Source organism: Brienomyrus brachyistius, unplaced genomic scaffold (genome assembly GCF_023856365.1).
Source record: "Brienomyrus brachyistius isolate T26 unplaced genomic scaffold, BBRACH_0.4 scaffold96, whole genome shotgun sequence".
NCBI classification, from domain to species: Eukaryota; Metazoa; Chordata; class Actinopteri; order Osteoglossiformes; family Mormyridae; genus Brienomyrus; species Brienomyrus brachyistius.
Genome location: NW_026042371.1, coordinates 417,517 through 434,007, shown reverse-complemented (window position 1 = coordinate 434,007; position 16,491 = coordinate 417,517). Strand labels below are relative to the sequence as shown.

Here is a 16,491-nt window from a genome sequence, read left to right as displayed (position 1 = left end):
GACATGTTTGTAGTCCTGAGGTATTTTAATGAACATTTATCACTTAGTGACACCTGCATGATTATAGGAGACTAACTAATGCGGAGTGGCCATCTTTGGTCAACTGGCTGGAGTGAGGTTTTCTATAATATGCGTATTCATTTACATGTATGCAACAATTTTATTACTCTGTAAATAGTCTGTTGGATTTGCAAACTACCCCAAAGATTTTGGTGAAGCTGATTTTATAGGATTATAATGGAATAAAATAGATTTGCCGTAAAATTTCTTGAGAGTGCTGGAGAGTCTGAAAGCATGAGTTGTCAACCCTGCCAGTCATCATACAACAAAAACTCAGTGCTAAAGTGGCATCCAGGGGGGTGTCCCACGAAGCAGGATTAAGGGAAAGTCCGGCTTTCTTTAGCTACCTTCATGGAATACCCCCACGTCTTTAAATTTTGGCAGTTTACAAACCCTGTCTTACCTTAAAGTATTCTAACTGACGTGTAATAGAAATGGATGGTCAATCCTATTGGTAGAGTACTAGTCGTTGTTGTTATAGTTCTGCTGAGCAGCTGTACGAGGAGGGTCCGGGGGACCCAGTACTTAATATTGTTCAGACATCACATCGAGGTATACAGTATTTTAAAAAGTAGCACTATTCCAGCATTTTGACATATTGGTGATAAAATTCGCCCAGCGGGAGATCACGGCTAATTTAGTAGTAATGATTTCAAAATACTGCAGTACACCATGTTAACGTAATACCGCCCAAGCCCAGACTAGTAACTTTAAAATTTGATAAAAGTTCACCCGTTTCATTGCACTGTTTGTATTTGAGTTTGTTGCAGTACATCTGCCCGCTGTTGGTCTAGTGGAATATTACTGCTGTATGCATGCTGTCTGCGCACCGACCGCAGCCGCAGCCGCAGCCATGCGCAGTATGAAGGCAGTCTGTCAGGCGCAGGACAGTCCCCACCCGAAAGCGCAGGCGGTATAGTGAAGAATGAATCGGCCTTTATAATGTACTATATTCATACAAATTCCACTGAAATTTTATCAACCCGCCACCCCAGCAAATATTAACTCCCAACTTGGGCTAACACCGGGTATTGGTATATCAGTATCGGTCATACCGACCGTACGTGGGGCCAATGAGCGTGGTTGCTGAATATAGACACGGATATTCACCTGATGACAAGATATCAAAATCACACTATTAGTACCGGATACTCGTTTCAACCACATATTTGGCTCACACATAGTTAATATTACGGTGGAATAGAATTGTTGGATTTCCCAGAGAAAACTGTCTCACACTGCAGAGCTGGCAGCCCGTGCAGTTACCAAATGCAAAATTTCAGATAAACTGTATTTCAAAATCTTACAATTAGTAATTACTTTGTGTGATTGTTACATCTATCAGTTCCATGTTCCATTTTAATTATTACATACAAAATCAATCAAATGTCTTATAAAACCATTTTAGGGTAAAAGTCAAGAGATCCCAGTCTGTACACAGCCTGATTAATCTGGCTAATTGGTCAGAGATACTTAACATCTCAATCTGAATTTTGCCGAAATGGGGAAAAAACGGTGTACAAAAATAATCACGTACTGAAGAGTTGTTCAGGTAGGATTAATGCGTGCATTACGGAAAATTGGTATAATGTTTAATTCTAACTTATTGTGCTGCTTGCGGGCGGCATGGTGGTGCAGTGGTTAGCACTGTTGCCTCACGCCTCTGGGACCCGGGTTCGTGTCTCCGCCTGGGTCACATGTGTGCGGAGTTTGCATGTTCTCCCCATGTCGTCGTGGGGTTTCCTCCGGGTACTCCGGTTTCCCCCCACAGTCCAAAAACATGCTGAGGCTAATTGGAGTCGCTAAATTGCCCATAGGTGTGAATGTGTGAGTGGATGGTGTGTGAGTGTGCCCTGCGATGGGCTGGCCCCCCATCCTGGGTTGTTCCCTGCCTCGTGCCCATTGCTTCCGGGATAGGCTCCGGACCCCCCGCGACCCAATAGGATAAGCGGTTTGGAAGATGGATGGATGTGCTGCTTGCTCACCCGGACGTAGATTTGGCCATGGACGGTCGGGACATTGGGGAGTAGCGTTTGCCTTCGGGGGCGGGGGGATTCGGGGCTATTTTGGTTCCTGTCGGTGTTTATCGCAAAACTACGCCCATGCTTGTTCAGTAGGTTTCTAAGCTTGTCAAATGTCAAATAGATGGATGGAGAAACGACTTTTACTGACCGGAGTTAAAGACAAGATGAAGACGTAAAGATCGGACCATGTGCTTGCGGTTACTTCTACAGTCCGTAAACAATCATGTGAGACTCGCTAGCAAATAATGTTTACAAATGATTTTACTGCAAAAAAATGAAGCTCGTAGTTAAACGGTGCTTTGAAATCGGTGCTTTACAGAGTGCATGGTGGGTTTTGCGAAGGGGACCATGCTGCCCTTCATTTCTCGTCGCTCCCCAGTCGTTTGCCTCAACGGCTGCGTCGCCTCCAGCCAGCCGCTCGCCTCGCAAATTGGGCTTGGTAAGTATTATACGTGGCAGGATGAGAACACAAAATATTAATGTCTGTTAAGGTCAATGCTTGGACAAACCTTTTGAACTCATCACTTTAATGCAAAAACAACTATCAGATTATGGATAATCAATACGTAAAATATATAGGTTTTGCACAGCGAAAACCTGGATACCCATGCAGCATTTTGGGGCTATAATCATGGCTGGAATTTAGGAATTTTTGCCGCTAGCCAAAAAATGAACAGGGTCCAGATTCATTTTTCACTAGCCCACAGTCACCTGGCTATATATTAAAATAATTTAAAAATTCCAATCAGGCACACAGCCAAAGATTTTTTTGAAAAAACTGGAGTTTAAAATCTGTGAAGGGGACCCCAACTCATTCCCCCCCAGTCCCGGAGGTACCTATCGCTAGGGTCGATCGTTCCATTTCCGATATGTTAATGCGTTAAAGCCCTGTCATACATCCAGCTTTTGTCCAGTTAGTACTGATTAGTGCGGATGAGCCTGGAGTTTCTTCCCTGTGCTTGGCAGACACTCTGAAGCGGGGGGGCAATGCGGCCGACGCAGCGGTGGCTGTAGCGGCGGCGCTGAGCGTGACGGAGCCGTGCAGTACGGGCCTGGGTGGAGACTGCTTCTGCCTCTATTATGAAGCCCACACCGGCCAAGTGCGCGGGCTGAACGGCAGGTAAATAGGACCTTCAGCTGGGGTGATGGTCCCCATCACAGGGGGATCTCCGCAGTGTGAGCCTTGTCTCAGCAGGCAGGGAACACACAGCGCAGGATGTCCCTTCTAAGGAAACTACTGCTAACCTCCAATATTTGGCCTATATCTCCACATCTTTATTGTATTGGGGATCTGGATGTTCTCTGTACACATCCACACATCACAGAGCTTTCTTATTTCCTGTACATTCACTGTTATCATAAATAAAAATGACTTTGCTTGGGGATCAGTGATTCACACAGAGTTTGGAATCAACCAGATCTCCCCCATAATTCACTTCTCTAATCTCTCTCCTTTTCAGGGAAGACATCTCCTTCTCACAATGTCATGTTATGAGTGTAAAGTATGGACCTCGATAATCAAAACCAGCCAGTACAACCCCCTGGACCCTTTTAAATCACTGGAGACCACAACCCCCCCCCCCATGCTTAACTCATAGTTATGCACTTCTGTCACGTGGTATTTACTGGTTAGCATATTCAGTAATCTGCATGTGTATAAGAGCACTAGCACAGAAATGAATTAACAGGTCAGGAGTTACTTTGATTGTGATTTTTATGTTTTATACTTGTGTTTTCATAGTATTACTTTGAATATTTGGACGGTCAGAGGGGTGGCTGATGAATGAGAGGTCTGATCATTCCGCGGCTTTGTAATATGGAACATATCACCTGACAGCTCCACCCCTTCCTCTTGCAGTGGGCGGTCCCCCAGGGCGCTGACCTTAGAGGTGCTACAGGGAATGGGCTTTGACAAGGCCAGCCCCCCCCCACTCTTCCACACCCTGAATGTGACTGTCCCTGGGGCCGCTGCCTGTTGGTGTGACACTGTTGAATTCTTTGGAAGCAAAAAGGTGCACTATTTATACAATTAAGACGGAAAATAATTAGGTAACACTTTACTTAAGGCCACATTTTTCGTAATCCATAAACACATTCATAACAGATAATAATGCATTCATAAAGCATTATAAACATGGCTGTAAATATTTATCAAAAAGTACACCAACACATAGCTATGGGTATTACCTTTATAACGCATTATAATGGTTAGTATAAGCATTAAGGATGCTTTATAGCTGCATTATAAAGGTATCTAGTGCATTATAGATGAGAGCTTCATGAGGTAGTCATAATGCACAATAAGCTATAATGAGTTATGCCTTTTGATGAATATTTATAACTATATTTATAATGCTTTATGAATGTATTATAATGCATTATGAACAGGTTTATAAATTACTAAAAAATATGGCCTTAAGTTAAGCGTTACCAATAATTATACGCTTTTGTGGAAAGCTGGGAATCTTTCAAGCAATTTTAGGATACCAGTTCATCTAAAGCACTGGTCTTTTGGACTGTGGGAGGACTCCAAAGCCACCAGAAGATTCCCACAGAAACACAAGGAGAAACCGCACGCAGAGCTGGGCATAGATACTGAGGCCATGCCCTTAGAGGCATGAGACGCAGTGCTATTCACTGTGCAGCTATACCACCCCAATCTGGCATGTGTTTGTCATGAAAATAATAAGAAATTTTCAATATATTTTCATGGAAGACAGCTGTAGTTTTTATAATGTAATCTTACAGTTAAGTCAAGTCATTTTAAAGTTTAATCATTATGTTCTTTTAATATATCCCCGGGCACATAGGTAGATATGCAGGTGTACATGCAGTGTTTCAGGATTGTCTAAAAATCTAGGAATATTAGTGAGAATAATTAATGTCTTGTACTCATTTTTACCTTATTATTACCTGCTTATATTCAGCTAATCTGGAGTCTATGCTTTTATGTGTTCTGACTTTTGCTGCTGTCAGGGTGTCCTCACCATGAACAGCACCAGTAACACCATGGCTATGAGATATTGTGGAATTAGTATTGATGTAACAGGGCCAGTCTTCTAGTGGCCAGGATCCCTCTACTCCTGGCCACCCTCACCGCTGCGTTTCATGTAAATGCGATCATTCATAGGGATGAATTCACCATTTAGTTTTCTTGACCTGCATGGTCAGATAGCCGTCATATGTTCTGTTTGTTCCTGAAGTTTTCTTTTAACACGAAGAATATGATTGGCTAAACTTCTGTATTTATTAAGTAGGAAGCAAAGCAAGTTGGGGCGATCAGGTGGAAATTTGCAGCATAACCTGCTAGGTGAGATGAGTAGGAACCGTTTATAATCAGCGCTTTCACACTGAAGTTCCAGAACCTGGTTCCTGGACTGTCTCCACCGGGGACTTTTGTAGCTCCTGGCGACCTTCGGCTGTCTGATGCTTTGTTTTGGTACTACAGCTCTCCATGGGTGAGATCCTTCAGCCCGCCACTGACCTGGCGCTGTCCGGCTTTCCTGTCGCTGAGGTCACAGCGCACCACTGGGCCAACTGGACAAAGGGTTCTGGCACAGATCTCAGTCCAGACTTCCTGATCAACGGCCGGCCGCCACAGCATGGCCAGGTTTTCCGTAATCCTGCTCTGGCTCAGACACTCAAGGTAAAGATGGTAGTCAGTAAGTTTTCGGTATTACTGTAGTGAAGATGGAGCAGCTTGAAACATTTCATACTCTGTGTCTCAGAGTAGTTTGTGTAATTTGTTGCATTTCTCAATGGACTTATTTAGCTGTCTCTCATAAATTTCTCAATCGCTCAAAGTATAATTCATTGATTCATGGACTGATTGATTAATATTTATTAGATTATATAGTGGCAGATTTCTAGATCAAATTTCTAGGTCTATTCTTAAATTAGTACAAATATGCTTCAGGGAATCTGGGTACCAAGAGGTATGTAAGATCGGCAAAGAGACACACTCTGTAATCAGGACTTCTGCACTGAACCTGTCAGGTAGACTGAATGAAAGACACGCTCCCTCATCTAATATTGGCTTTAAAGGGGCCTTATTATGCAAAGTCTTAAGGCCCAAAGTAGATACCAAAGGAAGTAATTCTTACTGCTATTCTCTAATCTGCCAGAAATGCCTTGTAGGAATTCCAACCCTTACTTCCGTGACATGGTGAGGTCACCTCATAATACAATCCTTATTGGCTGCTTACCTGGAAGCTGTCTGCAGACTGCAAGATAGGAGTGCCATATGTAGGGAAAACTGACCAATCAGAGCAGACTGGGCTCGTTGGGGGTGGGGATTAAAGCTGTAACCGAGCATTTCTGACAGGTGTACAGTATGAGACAAATTATGCATTTGGGACATTTGAAGCATGTAAGTCTATTATAAAACTAAAAAGAGCGTCATATGGCACCTTTAAGTTCTCTTATTATCGTGTTGGTTCTCCGTAGGGTTCCTTAGATGTCCTCTTCTAAAACAAATTGATTCTCTCTTCCAGGAGCTTGCGCTACATGGCAGATTGGGCTTTTATGAAGGCAGGATAGCAGAGGCCATCGTGGATGTAGTCAGTAGAAACGGTGGGGTGATGAGCCTGCTGGACCTGAAGAGCCATGCTAGCACTGAGGTCGTGCCCATTTTCACCGATTACAAAGTATGTGTCGGCTGGCACCATCTGGGCAGTAGCAATAACTGAAGGACACATATAGCTACTTTACTATTTATTTGCAGAGGTGGGTAATTCAGGTTCAGGGAGTAAAAGTCCCAACTAGATGAGTACAGAGACTCAGTCACAGAGTACTCAGCTGGTATTTTTGAACAGAATGTAAATTTTACAAATAGTAATGTAAATTGACCATTATTTTGAATGTTCTATGAAATCCATTCATCTGTTTTCTGTATATGTTGTCATAGTGAGTGATGTAGAAACCTAATGTTTAAAGTAGATTTAAAGTGTGTTTACAAGTCGTACTAGAGGACCGTAAATTAACTTGTAGATGTGCATGTGATTTCTTTTAGGGAGTAAGACTTTGGGAAATTCCACCCAATGGACAGGGAATAACAGCTCTCATTATCCTCAATATATTAGAGAACTTCTCCATCAGAGGTACAGCTCTCATTCATCAGTAATCAACTTGGTAATTAATTATAATAGTGAATGTCTTCTTTCATGGAAGACATGGAAGCGCTAATAGTGGGTTAACATGATTTACTATCACTTAAATCTGGGAGAAACTCAATGAAATATTCAAGGGTCAGTGTCATTTATCAATTTCTGTACGTGGGGTACGTGTGTGTTTCAATAGCCCTAGGAAATAATACTGTTTTGGCCTGCATGTGAAGGAAGAATGTTTAGATGTTCTTTCCTTAATGGTGAAAGTGATGCTTTGACTGTTGGCTGTTGCTGTGGCTTGTAGAGATGGGTCACAACACAGCCGCCTACCTGCACGTCCTGACCGAGGCCATTAAGCTGAGCGTGGCTGACGTGGCCCGATTCTGTGCTGACCCCGACAAGGTCAGCATGCCAGTGGAGGGACTCTTGTCTAAGGACTATGCACGACAGCGAGCCCAGATGATACACATGACAGAGTAAGGGTCGTCTCCGATACAGGAGGGCTGCTGCACTGGCTTGTTTGGGTTTTTGTTCCTGGTTAAAGAACCTCTTACAGTGTTTCACAGGGATTTGGGGAACACATACATAATTGCTTTAAAAATATAGCTATATTTTCAGTAAACAGTGATTGAACAGGTGATGCTCTCAGGATTCTTCTGCTGCTTGAAGTGACACGATTACAGTTTTTCTGAGAAGTTTCTGTATTGTTTTCCCTCAGAGCCAGCTGTGTCAGCACACATGGCGCGCCCCCTGGAGGTGACACCGTGTACTTCAGCGTGGTTGACCAGCACGGGAACGCCTGCTCATTCGTCAACAGCAACTACATGGGGTTTGGGACTGGGCTGGTCCCTCAAGGCTGTGGATTTTCCCTTCAAGTGAGTAGCATCTATCTGGCTTTCATATGATTTCCAAAAGTGCTGATATATGTCTGGAAAGAGAAGGGGTGGGGTTGGGGGCAGACTTACGAGTATCACTGAAGCACTTTGTACAGCTGGAACAGTTTGCATGTTTCATTGTATTTCTTGATGCCCTTGTACATTTTCTGCATTTAAATGTCACGTTTTGTAGAACAGGGGAGCAAACTTTTCCCTGGATCCTAGTCACAGGAACTGCATCGGCCCTGGAAAGAGGCCCTATCACACCATCATCCCCGCCCTGCTGACGGACCCCGTCTCCGGCAGGCTCCTCTGCTCCTTCGGAGTGATGGGCGGTTTCATGCAGCCCCAGGGACACGTGCAGGTGCCAAGTGCCTGCCTGCCCGCCGCACACACACCACACCCCCAGCACATCCCGTCCCTGCCAGACAGATGGAGCAGGAACAGTCCGTTAGATTTCCTGATGTTCTTTCCGCAGGTGCTGCTTAACATGCTGGACTTTGGAATGAATCCACAGGAGGCCCTGGACGCCCCTAGGATATTTGTAAAGTTTGACAAGTCTGGTAAGTGTCTCGCGTTGAAATGTGAGTCCAGTTTGAGATTTCTGGCTTGAAGTACTGGGAACAACCCTTTTAAAACTCAAAGAAACTATTCCTTTCCTGTTGTACAGCTGTAATGATTATTAAATATTCTCATATACACTTAACATTATAAAATAATGATTAAAAAAAATACTAAATTTTTTCAGTTACTTTTTTTTATGGTTGGTGCTTTGCGGTCATGTGACCTGGCCCTGTGTGCCACAGGCCAGGGTTGGCAGCTGTTGGTGGAGGCCGGCATCGACGAGGAAGTGGCAGCAGACCTCCAAGCCTTGGGTCACCGTATCTTCTGGCCGGTCTTGGGGCACAAGCGGGTGCAGTTCGGACGCGGGCAGGCGATTGCGGTGGGGACTTGGTGGGAACCTGACAGTGGCCCATTAAAGACGGCCTCCAGGGTGCTGTGGGCGGGGTCAGACCCCAGAGCGGATGGCTGTGCTGTGGGCTATTAGACTAGTCTACTAATCTCTGTTTGTCCTCAGGAGAGCAATGGAAGTCATCACCTATCTTTGTTGTCTAGACAAGGTTCTCTGTCTTTTTCGCTTCTTAAAAAGCTTTATCCCCTATTTGTCCTCTGCAAAATCCTGAAAAATTCATCCTGTAAAGTCATATGAAAATTGATGAAAATTAAGCCAGAATATCACAAAATTATTCAATATTGAATAGATATATTCTTCTTTATATTTTCTACATTGTGTTGATATGTCACCAAATGTAAAAAATAACATAAAAAAATCTGTTAATGCTTAACAAATAAACATTTTTAAGTACTACATACATCCATCATCCATCTCTCTTAAATTCACTTCCAACGAGGGTTGCTGTAATATTTATACTCGCTCAGTTCCATTGATGGCGACACACTTCATGTAGACACACAAAACAATGCAGCCCCCCGAACAGCTTGATCACCATGGCAGCAATTCACATCAGCATGACGATCTGGGATCCATTATCAGGAATTACATTTCACAACATTAACAGTAAAAAAGTGGTAAAAAAGCAAAACCAGTCCATTGAGTATTTTAGAATGTACAACGGAAGTAGTCTTGATTTTTTTTTTTTTAATGACTTATTAAATATATTCTTAGGTAACTAAATACAAAAAATATGTATGGAGATGTTTGAATGGGGGCAGCACGGTAGTGCAGTGGTTAGCACTGTTGCCTCACACCTCTGAGACCTGGGTTTGAGCGTCTGTTAGAATTTCATGGGTGTGGAGTTTGCATGTTCTCCCCATGTCGTTGTGGGGTTTCCTCTGGGTACTCTAGCCTCCCCCCACAGGCCAAAAACATGCTGAGGCGAATTGGAGGTGCCAAATTGCCCATAGGTGTTCATGTGTGAGTGAATGGTATGTGTGCCCTGTGATGGGTTGCTATCCCATCCTGCATTGTTCCCTGCCTTGTGCTTATAGCCTCCAGGCTAGGGTCAGAACCCCCCTTAACCCATTTTACAGAAAAAGGATGGCTGGGATCTCTCCAGCCCTGGCTGTGTGTTTGTAGAGATGGTATAGACAGGTTCCACAGATTTTACTGAACTTTGCTTTCTCCCCCACCGCAAAAATTTGGGGGGGGATGCCAGACCTGCCAAGTCTCACACATGATTCTCACCCTCCCACAAGCCCTTCATTTTCATACATCCATGTTTAAGTTTCACCCTAAATAAAGTTGTTTTGCCATTTTATTGCATTTCTCTATCACAGCTACGTGGCACAGGTAGGGTCATCTACGGGCTAAACTTTACAACTTGTCTCCCACTTAAACCTTTCTGGTCAATCATGGCTGTTTGCTGTTGAATATAAGACCATGTTTGCTTGATTAATTGATAAGCTTCATATTTTTTATTTTCTTGTTCAAATGTCCTACATGAACTTATACATGAACATGGAGACCAAATTCTGAAAGTTACTCTTTCAATCAAAATCAATTTTGCAAATAACAAAACATACAATTATTATGTGCAACGGGCAGCTTTGCTGACATGTAATTAAAAGAATCCATCCATCCATCCATTTTCCAAACCGCTTATCCTATTGGGTCGCGGGGGGTCCGGAGCCTATTCCGGAAGCAATGGGCACGAGGCAGGGAACAACCCAGGATGGGGGGCCAGCCCATCGCAGGGCACACTCACACACCATTCACTCTCGCATGCATTCCTACGGGCAATTTAGCAAGTCCAATTAGCCTCAGCATGTTTTTGGACTGTGGGGGGAAACCGGAGTACCCAGAGGAAACCCCACGACGACTTGGGGAGAACATGCAAACTCCACACACGTGACCCAGGCGGAGACTCGAACCCGGGTGACCCGAAATTAACCATCTTAAAAGAAAAAGCTTCTAAAATAGGGAATATTTGTAAATTTCAGAAGCTCCGGCATGGCAACCTCCAAAAAAGCCAGTTCTCCAGCAAAATTTTGCCAGTCATCCACCCTTGGTAGGTCTGAAATGCTGAAAAGCGAACTGCTGTTCCAAACTGTTAGAAGTTGGATGGCTGGCTCGATCAATGGACATTTTCAAAAGAAGGCTGATTTATGCAAAGTTCCCATCTATTTTTCACACAAAAATACGGTATTTGGTAGCATCCTAGCAGTTCAAAACAATACTACCCGTAAACCAATCAGGTAATATGAATATAAAAAGAAACATGTTTAATGTAAATTGAGATAACATGTACTGCATAACCTTGTATTTCGCCGAAATCAACTTATCTGGTTAAAAATATTTATTTTTCTATCACATAAGCGGATATATCTTTTACAATTACTTTATAAAACGCACTTTAAATACAGGCAAAAATGTGGACGTCTTTCCATGGTCCTCAACCGCGACCTCACGTGATCTCCTCGCAGAGGATGCCGGTTTACATTTCCAGAAGCGTGCGTATGTTTTTAGGAAATTAGCAATAATTGTACGATTTCCCTTGGTTTTTTGTTTTTTGTTCGTGAAACCTAGGACTTTATTATGGATGACGAAGAGGAGACCTATAGGTTATGGAAAATTAGGAAAACAATAATGCAGGTGGGTAAAGGCGACTCATTTTAATTTCTTTTTTTTTGTCTGTCATAGGCAGGTCAATTCCTGGCCATAACTGGGGAAAGCGTTGTACAGTTATACGAAAATAATTTATGCTACATTTATTATGAATATTAATTTCTTTTTCTGTGGAAATCCAAATACGTACTTTTTTTCTAATTAGATGTATAAACTTTGAAATGCATACCATACCCGTACTGTAAATTCGACATTTAACACTAAAGTAACCCGTTATTGAAATTATATTAAAACTATTGTATTAAATTGTTAAACTATACGTGATCTAATACGGCTAACGCATCAGTGACTGATTTCTCGGTCGTCTCTTAAATACAACAATAGAAAATGTCACTTCTGCGTCGGGCATCTTATTACTGTTTTGCTTTCCTCCTGTTCTTGCTTTAGTAGGAGAATAGAAAGTAGGCCGCCGTGGTTTTTGGTGGTTGAAATATAAAAATAAGATTCACCGGAACGTGTACCAGTGTAATAATTCATTTTGCGTTTTGTAACAAATATAAATCATATGCAAAAGTATTAACACGTATAAACGCTCATGTATAATTTTTCTATTATTAAATTAGTTTAAGTAAAAAGTATTATTTCTAGAAATACGTTGACTCTGCTGTTAGAAGCTGCAGAATATGACTCTCGATCATAATAACAGATTTTGTCTCTGTGGTTCAGCTGTGCCATGACCGTGGATACCTGGTGACCCAGGATGAATTGGACCAGACCCTGGATGAGTTCAAGGGCCAGTTTGGTGACAAACCCAGCGAGGGCCGGCCCCGGCGCACCGACCTCACTGTGCTGGTCGCCCACAACGACGACCCCACAGACCAGATGTTTGTTTTCTTCCCTGGTATGTCAGCCGCTGCATTGCGTCCCGTGACCCGGTCTGTCCTGTCCTGTCCTGTCCTGTCTTGTCTGTCTGTCTGTCGACTTGCCAAAACATTCATTATGTTCATGGTGCTAAAACCACCTTTGCAGACTTCCTGAAATACACAGGCAAATTTTTTCCTGCACTCCTTTGTTCTGTGGTGATTCTCAATAACACAGAAAGAGAATTTACATTTTCTTTTTTTTTAATTAGACAGAGTATTATTTGTATATCTCATACTTTCCAAGCTTTTTCAGTCTTATGCTAGGGGCTACAACATATTGATATTTTAAGCTATGTTAGATATTCGGCCCTTCCACTTTCTAAATTCAGTGACAGTCCCCCTGGAGAGTGCCAGGAGTCGAACCCGCGATCTCTTGGTCCAGAGGCAAGCGTCCTAACCACTAGACCAGCCACACTTTTATGGTGCAGGGCTGTCACCCACAACTGGTAAATGAAAAACCAAAGATCTAAGACAGTTCTATTATATCTCCCGCAGAAGAGCCCAAGGTGGGCATTAAGACCATCAAGATGTATTGCCAGCGAATGCAAGAGGAGAATATCACACGAGCTATTATCGTGGTGCAGATGGGAATGACGCCTTCGGCAAAGCAGGTACACAGGCTCTGCTCTGAAACATACGTCTCATCTACTCTCCACAAGGATGCAAGATGCAGATTAAGGGTTAATTCTACATGTTTCTACCTTTAGTCTCTAGTAGACATGGCTCCCAAATACATCCTGGAACAGTTTCTCCAACAGGAGCTTCTTATCAACATCACAGAGCACGAGGTAAGGGGATGACACACACTGCACCCGCAGTGACGTTTATATAGACACATTCTTTTTGACTTAGTGTCTGCCCTGATTGTTCAGGCTCACGCAGTTGGTTTTTGTGTGGCGAGAATTAGAATGAACAATGGTATGTGGATTGGGTAGCACATGAGTAGACGATAAAGGGGGCAGGTTTTCATTCTAGGGACTGGTCTCCGATTAGTCCAGTCCTGTGCCGACTGACACTTAACTGGTTCCACTCAGTGAGGGCTGAATGAGTTTTAAAAAGAACAGCAGTTGTGTACCAGTGTCCCTCCCCTTGAAAGTTTCATGTTTACCATTCGTTTTGCTTTGCGAACTCCAATCTTTTTCAATGGAAACTTTAAAAAGGTTATCGTTCTTTTTTATTTTTCTTCATCCCAACCATGGTTTGTGGTCTGTACTATGAAGCGGGTCACTGGCTTATCAGGTTGACTTATTGGATTTAAGGTCTGGGCAAAATGTAAGTGAATGAACATGAAGTCCATTTAAACTGTGGTACCTTAAGTCCAACAAGTTACCCCGATAAGCCAGTAACCCCACTTTAGTGAGGCCACTGCTCTTCCCGTTTAGTTTGCCTTACCAGCCGTTGAGTGATAACGGTACTTATGTATCGGTTTCCTTGCTTGCTGTACCGGTTCCTGGACAGCGTTAGGTGTGACTGAGTGCTTCTAACAGGAACCGCCTTGTTGTGTTCTCCCCCTGACAGCTTGTTCCTGAGCACATCGTGATGACCAAAGAAGAGCTGGCCGAGCTCCTGGCGCGATAGTATCCTTCTGCAGGAATGGGGGGGCCGTACCTGGCCGTCCCCTCACTGTTTGCATATTACTGCTGTACTGACACCTGACACCTGTACTGCAGCTTGTGGTCACATTTAGTGGCTGACATTCTGACAGAATGAGCTCTTGAGCTAAAGCCCCCAAATTAGACCAGCCTCATTCCCCTTTTAAACCTGGTCATCTGACTCTCAGTCTGGCCCTAGAGGACATGCAGACGGTGCATGTTTTTGCTTGGTAGGGAACAAAACCGTGGACCGTCTGTGTCCTCAAGGACCGGGTTGGGAAACAGTGCTCCACTCTACCACAAAGGCGTTTGCTACCTCCTGATCTCCACTAACCCTCAGCAAACTTAAGGAGAGCCAGCTACCCAGAATCCAAGCTGGTGACCCGGTTGCTCGATACTTCGGACTGAAACGGGGGCAGGTGAGAGGCGGTTTCCCCTCAAGTTCATTGTGTCATGGCAACACGGATACATAGACGTGCTAATTATTCCATTAATCCTCCAGGTAGTGAAGATCATCAGGCCGAGTGAGACGGCAGGACGGTATATCACCTATAGGCTGGTACAGTAAAGAGACTGCTGTGAGTGTCTGCTTGGATAACTTCTCTCGTGTCACTGTTGCTTCATGCAGTGTTTGCCAGTCTGGTCCTGTGGAACCCCCAGAAGGCCCACGTTTTTGCTCCCTCCCAGCTCCCTTTCAGACAGTCCACATTATTGCTCCCAACTGGGAGCTGGGAAGGAGGAGAGAGACAAACTGGGGTCCTTGAGGACCAGGTTGGGAGACACTTGCTTAGTGATTTAGTCTCGGATAAAGATGCGACACTGAAACCTGAGATGTCCTGCCGTTTCCTTGCAGGTGGTTCGGTGGTCTGCAGGTGAGCGGAGCCGGCATATCTTGGCCCATCCCCTACTGCGAATGGTGATTACTGGGCTGTGACCCAGAGAAAGAGAGTGGGGTCTCCCGGTCCCCAGGAAGAAGACCCCTGAAGTATTTCTGTTATGTTGGTTCACTGGTTTTGTGCCGGATTTTTTTCATATTAAATAAAGTTAACAGTTTTTGGCAGAACTCCGATACTGAAATGCGTTTTCAAGTGATGGGAATGGTGGCTAAGCTCAGGCTTTTGTTAATGGTTAGCTGACGGCCTCAAAATGAAAGGAGAGCAGCCTATAGGATGTAGTCAATGTTTACTTACCTTATTTGCTTCCCTGATGTACAGTATGAGCTCGCCAGACTGGTCTGAACTGGGAACCACTTGGGAATGATTAATCCATTTTTTTAAATGATGGAAATGAGCAGAAGAATATACTGGATGACTTTTGTCCCACCTACACTAGCTGATTTGCAGCATTTGTACAGCAACAAAGAATTTGAAGCGTGCTAAAACATCTTATTTTTTTGTTGCATTTTAGCATAAAGGGTACTGTCTACCATCCATTGTTCTGTTTAGGGTTGTGTCACAAATTAATGAACAAACATGAGATCAGTATTTCACTTCATTATTTGCTTCTTCAGTAGTTCACAGGATTTACAGAAGTACAGTAACAAATATAGTAACTGCCCGAGATAAAACATCTCTTTATTCATTAATGAATTATCATGACACCAGTATGTAACTAAGACTTAGTTTGTGGTTAATTAATGCATAAGTAATAACATAATATGTACTATATTATTTGTGCCCCGTCAAGTAAACTGTGTGGCTGTGAAGATGTATGTCAGAATGTTTCTGTTCTCAAAGGAGTATTTGTGAGATGTGTAACACTGGGATGCGTGAGTGGGCACTGTGCTTTACACCACGCCTGCCTGGCACTGCATGTTCAGTCCTTGCATTTTCCCCCAGTGTGACTTCTCTCACTGTCCAAAATCACAGAGATGATCGAATCAGTGTCTGCAAACCGTCCTTGTGGTATGAATGCGTGGGGTCCTGAAAAAGGCAGGCTTCCCTTCTGGGGTGTCCTCCGTGCTGCCTGAGATCCAGACACATCCCCCCGTCCTGAATGAATGGTTTTGGAAGATTGATGGATGGATTTGGGCATGTGGAAAAAAATTGCAAGGTGCAGAAGATAAGCAGACAGAAGTGCTATGAATGCATAAGTCACTGGTAACTGTTAGGCAGCTCGAAAATGAGCACAGATCCCCTAATCCTGTGTTACGGAATCCTCCCACGCGTCACATGGGGCCAGGCGGTGTGACTTCACACTCTCCCAGGAAGGAGGCAGGTTCTCCAGCTTCCCATGAGTCTATCGTCAGTGGGGGTCGCTGCCTGAGATGGGGGGCTGGCCGGGGAGGTCCCCGCTTCCTGTGGGACTTGGTGGGTCACCCACAGCG

The 16,491-nt window shown here is 43.8% G+C and overlaps 2 protein-coding genes across 2 annotated transcripts; both read left to right on the top strand.

The window, feature by feature from the left end:
• The first annotated feature begins 1,685 nt into the window (after positions 1-1,685).
• On the top strand, positions 1,686-9,405 carry LOC125727396 (glutathione hydrolase-like YwrD proenzyme). Its single transcript, XM_049004070.1, has 12 exons — positions 1,686-2,309; positions 2,404-2,523; positions 3,051-3,204; positions 3,943-4,096; positions 5,533-5,730; positions 6,578-6,730; positions 7,096-7,183; positions 7,494-7,665; positions 7,908-8,064; positions 8,258-8,428; positions 8,543-8,627; positions 8,871-9,405. Exons 2-12 carry the CDS (start codon positions 2,409-2,411, stop codon positions 9,110-9,112), a joined length of 1,689 nt encoding a protein of 562 aa, XP_048860027.1. The 5' UTR covers positions 1,686-2,309; positions 2,404-2,408; the 3' UTR covers positions 9,113-9,405.
• A 2,092-nt stretch (positions 9,406-11,497) lies between these two features.
• LOC125727412 (DNA-directed RNA polymerases I, II, and III subunit RPABC1) lies at positions 11,498-15,228 on the top strand. Its single transcript, XM_049004087.1, has 8 exons — positions 11,498-11,677; positions 12,377-12,551; positions 13,069-13,184; positions 13,281-13,361; positions 14,092-14,150; positions 14,506-14,584; positions 14,668-14,743; positions 15,019-15,228. Exons 1-7 carry the CDS (start codon positions 11,621-11,623, stop codon positions 14,731-14,733), a joined length of 633 nt encoding a protein of 210 aa, XP_048860044.1. The 5' UTR covers positions 11,498-11,620; the 3' UTR covers positions 14,734-14,743; positions 15,019-15,228.
• Positions 15,229-16,491: the final 1,263 nt, after the last annotated feature.